At 62.7% G+C, this 3,979-nt stretch overlaps 1 protein-coding gene across 1 annotated transcript; it reads right to left on the bottom strand.

Annotated features, from left to right (window-relative positions):
- Nucleotides 1–222: 222 nt before the first annotated feature.
- Nucleotides 223–2,319, bottom strand: FAM43B (family with sequence similarity 43 member B). Its single transcript, XM_033114555.1, has one exon. The coding sequence runs from the start codon at nucleotides 2,280–2,282 to the stop codon at nucleotides 1,296–1,298; it is 987 nt and encodes a 328-aa protein (XP_032970446.1). The 5' UTR covers nucleotides 2,283–2,319; the 3' UTR covers nucleotides 223–1,295.
- Nucleotides 2,320–3,979: the final 1,660 nt, after the last annotated feature.

Genomic DNA, 3,979 nt, shown 5'->3' with positions numbered 1-3,979 from the left:
ACACATGATTTGCAGATAAGGCACCTGCTACTGTCTCCTTCCCTGACATTAAGGGAACAGCTTTCTGGCAGCAACCCTCTCTGTCCACAATCCTGAGGGTTGGCTCCAGCTGCTAAAGAAGCCACTTTCTGGGGTCTTCTCCTTTCCTTTAGGCTTCTGACCATAATCTTTTCACTCCCAGTAGGCCTGGCATCAAACACAACACAGGAATGATGGCAAGGCTCAAAAAGCAGGTCCACTTTATTTACAACGATCAGTTGGTGACACATAGATCTTTGGGCTTTTTGTGGCCTTGTTGAGAGACACTTGGGCAGGGGCCCACTCCCTCTGTTGGGGTAACGTACCCTCCTTCCTCATCCTGCTTTGAGAATCCAGCTGCTATCAGGACCCTCCTGCTCTGACACACTTTTCGACATGGGGCCATCCCTCCTATGTCCACTTTCTGGGTAGGTGGTGTCTCCAAGCACCTGCAAAGGTTCTCCTTACCTCCCCTGGAGGTCTTGTGTCCGTCCTGGTTGTGGCGCACCTAGTGGGGAACCACACACATCTGTCTGCAGAGAAATGGGGTGGGTGAGGAGTCCTGTGGGGGTGCCAGGTGCCAGGGCACAGGTCTGGGGAGCTGCCTGGTGCAAAGAGCTGTTACCTGGCCTAATCTGTTGTCTGGGTTGGTAGGACCACCCCAGTCTTCTTAGAGGGAGAGCAGTGAAGTCCCAGAAGTTCTCCAAGGGCTAGAGAGGCCGGCACAGAGCCTGAGAACTCTTCCTTCTGTGTATGGCAGCCCACTCAGTTCCCACCTCGGGCCTGGCCCAGTTCTCCAGGGCCACTATTCTTCCCCTACAAGAATGCCTCCTCAGGGCTGGTCTCATCCCAGGGAGGAAGGCTAGACTGGCCAAGGGCAGGGCCGCTGCCTCCACCTGCCACCCTCCTGGATTTCTGGAAACTTCTCCCTCCTCCTCTTGAGAAGATGGCTTGGGAGGGAGGAAGTGGTCTATCAAAGAGACTTGGTGTAAAGCATACGGGGCAATTCCACAATAGAGGGTGCCCAGAAACTCCGGATGGGGGTAGAGGTGAACACTGAATACTGCTCGCCCATCGTGTCCCCCAATAATTAAGGGCATATGAGGCGTCACCCTGAGCCAGAATGAGGCGCAGAGCGGACAACAACGGAGACCACGAGGGAGGCCAGGGCCGGAGGATGGGGGTGGGGGGAGGGGAGCCAAGCGGGCAGGGCCAGGGTTGGAGGCTGTAAGTCAGGCCGGCCGGGTCTGGGGCCGCGAGCCTCGGCCGCTCCGCCCTCAGCGCGCCTGGCCCGCGCGCTCCCTCGGGCCGGCCTTCCAGCGGCGGGGCTGCACGGGCGGCGGAGGCGCCGGGGCGCCCCGCAGGCTGCACGTCCTCAGCTCCCGGGTCAGGCTGAGCACCTCAGGCCGCTCGCTCTGGGGGGCTCCTTCCTGGCGCTCCTCGGTGTCCTGATCCTCCTCCTCGTCCTCCTCCTGGATGCTGCTGAGGCGCGGTGCCCCACGGCCGCGCTCGGCAGGCGGCGGCCGGTAGGCGCACTTGGCGTTGAGTAGCCGGCGCAGCGGAGCGCGGGGCACCGAGGCCGCGGCGCCCCCGGCGCGGAGGTGCTGCTGGCGCACGTGGCGCGCGTCGCTCTGGCGCTGCAGGCGCTTGAAGTCGCTGAAGGCCGCCAGCGCGGTCTGGCGGAGCAGGCGGGCCAGGGAGCGCGCCTTGTGCGCCCGCGCCAGCAGCACGGCGTGGCAGCGCAACACCACGGCCTTGTGGCGCGCCTGGTGGCGGTAGACCCAGGCGAAGACGCGCGGGTGGCGCCCGTCCGCCGTGCAGTAGGTGATGCGCGGCAGCAGGTAGGCGTGCGCCGGCCGGCGGCCCCCGGACCCCCCGGCTGCGCCGCGCTCGCACGGCTGCATGCGGATGCCGTGCGGTCCCAGCGTCAGCTTCATCTTGGTGCCTCCGCCCGGCCCGCAGCGCGCCCAGATCTTGCCCACGGCGTCGTCGGTGCAGCCGTCGCCCTTGGCGTGAAGGGTGACGGCGTTGCCCAGGTACCACACCGTGTAGGTTGGGTCCTCCTTGTTGAGCTCCACTTTTTGGCGTCGGCTGCGAAACACTCGGCCCAGACGCTCCAGCGGCCAGTCCGGCAGCAGGTCCGGGCAGGACCGCAGGAAGCTGGAGAGCAGCGACGTGTAGGCGAGCCCCGGACTCAGGCTCTTAGCCTTGCACTTGGCCTCGTCCTCTACCAGCACGAATTTATTACGTCTCCAGGGCAGCATCGTGGCGGCGGCCAAAGGGGCTGGGGGCGTCGGGAACTCACCGGCCTCCTACCCAGCGGCTGGGGGAGGGGAGGGCGCACAGAAGTCCCAGGCCCCGGAGTCGCGGGAAGCTGGGCGGCGCCGGAGACAGTCGGTGCAGGGAGATGCCCAGGGCCGGGCAGGGCTAGCTTCGCAGATGCCCGGTGCCCAGCCGGGCTGGCAGCCGAGATGCCCCGGGCGGTGGCCGAGCGTCCGGGAAGAGCTTCCCCCGGGAGTCGCTCCAGCAGTCCGGGTAGCAAGGAGGGGCAAGGGCTGGGCGTGGTGGAGGCGCCCCCAGGCCCCAACAGGGGGGATCCTGCGGTCCCCGCCGCCCAAATTGAGGCGGCAGGGAGGTCGCCGGAGACGGGGCTGGTGGCTAGCAGCTCCGTGGGGGTAGAACGAGAGCGCGACTGCGGTGGGGACTCCTTCAGGCGTCGCGGCTCCACCTCCCAGGGCTGCCTGCATCACCGGGCGGGACCGCTAGCTCTCTTGTCCCCTCCCCTCTCCCTCCTCTCTCTCCTCCCCCGCGCAGGCTAGCGCTGCTCCTGGCCCCAGACCCAGCACAAGCGCGGTAGCACGGGTTTAATCATTATTATCGGAGGGGTGGAGGTGGAAGGGGCGGTTAAAGAGTAGGAATCTTCTAAAATGTACTGGAGGGCTTTGCTGATGCAAATTTCTCTGGCCTCTCTGCTGGTCTCCAAGCTCCCCCTGGCGCATTCGGGATCCCCCTCCTCTCTTTCTAGGATTCCCCCTGCCACTCAGCACAGCATGTCCCTACCCCCATTTCTGAGAGTGGTTTTGGGTGGGTTCCTGATGAGGCCGGCCTGGCGCACTTTGCGTCCTGTCTGCACAGCAGAAAGCCAGCTGAGGTGGCCTGAGCAGTGCAGTGGAAAAGTACTGTCGCCTGGTGAAGCTTTCTCCCAGGTTCTTCCAAGGTCGTGGGCCAGGCCGCTGCGCCTGAGCTGGGAGGCCAAGTCACTGCTCCAGTGTCTGGTAGTGCCCCTCGCCTGGCACGAAGCAAGGAGGGTAGCTTTTGAGGGTGCGGGAAGCTTCCAGAGCAGTTCTGGGTCTGTGGGCATTGCAGATGAAAAGCTCCTTCTTTCTGGTCAAAGTACAGACAGCCTCTGGATTCTCTGAGAATTCAAAAGATAAAACTCCTGTTTGTGAATTCCTCCAGTATTCCCCAACACCTCTGGTGTTTTGCATTCATTATCTCATTTAAAACTCAGGGCAGCCCAGGCTCAGTCTAGCGACTTGCCCAAGGTCACAAGGCTGGTAGGAGATAGAACTAGGGCTCCACTCAGGCTTAGGTGACCCATGAGTGGGCCCTCACTCTTTTGAGTCCACTGGATGCTGTATATGGATGGGGCATTTTCCATCCTCCCCTGGGACCCTCCAATGGGGGCTCTTACTAGGGAGGCGTTCTAGTGTGCTAGGAAAGAGACAGTTGTCCCTGGGTGTGGGGACACACCTCCCCCTTTTAGGATTGTTAAGGCACAAGCTCCCTAGAATTCCGGGTCTGCTCTGATGGGGGCCCAGAAGTCACTGCAGTGGACTCTCACCTCAGCCCTTTCCTTGGCTTCAGAACAGGTCATCTGGGCAACAGGCCATCCTCCAGGTCAGGAATGAGACTAGAGTCTTGGGACCGGCCAGATCAAAGCAAGTGACCTCCAAAAGTG

Source organism: Rhinolophus ferrumequinum, chromosome 9, assembly GCF_004115265.2.
Source record: "Rhinolophus ferrumequinum isolate MPI-CBG mRhiFer1 chromosome 9, mRhiFer1_v1.p, whole genome shotgun sequence".
Lineage (NCBI taxonomy): Eukaryota > Metazoa > Chordata > Mammalia > Chiroptera > Rhinolophidae > Rhinolophus > Rhinolophus ferrumequinum.
Note: the sequence above shows the minus strand (reverse complement) of the source record. Positions and strands in the feature narration are given on the sequence as shown.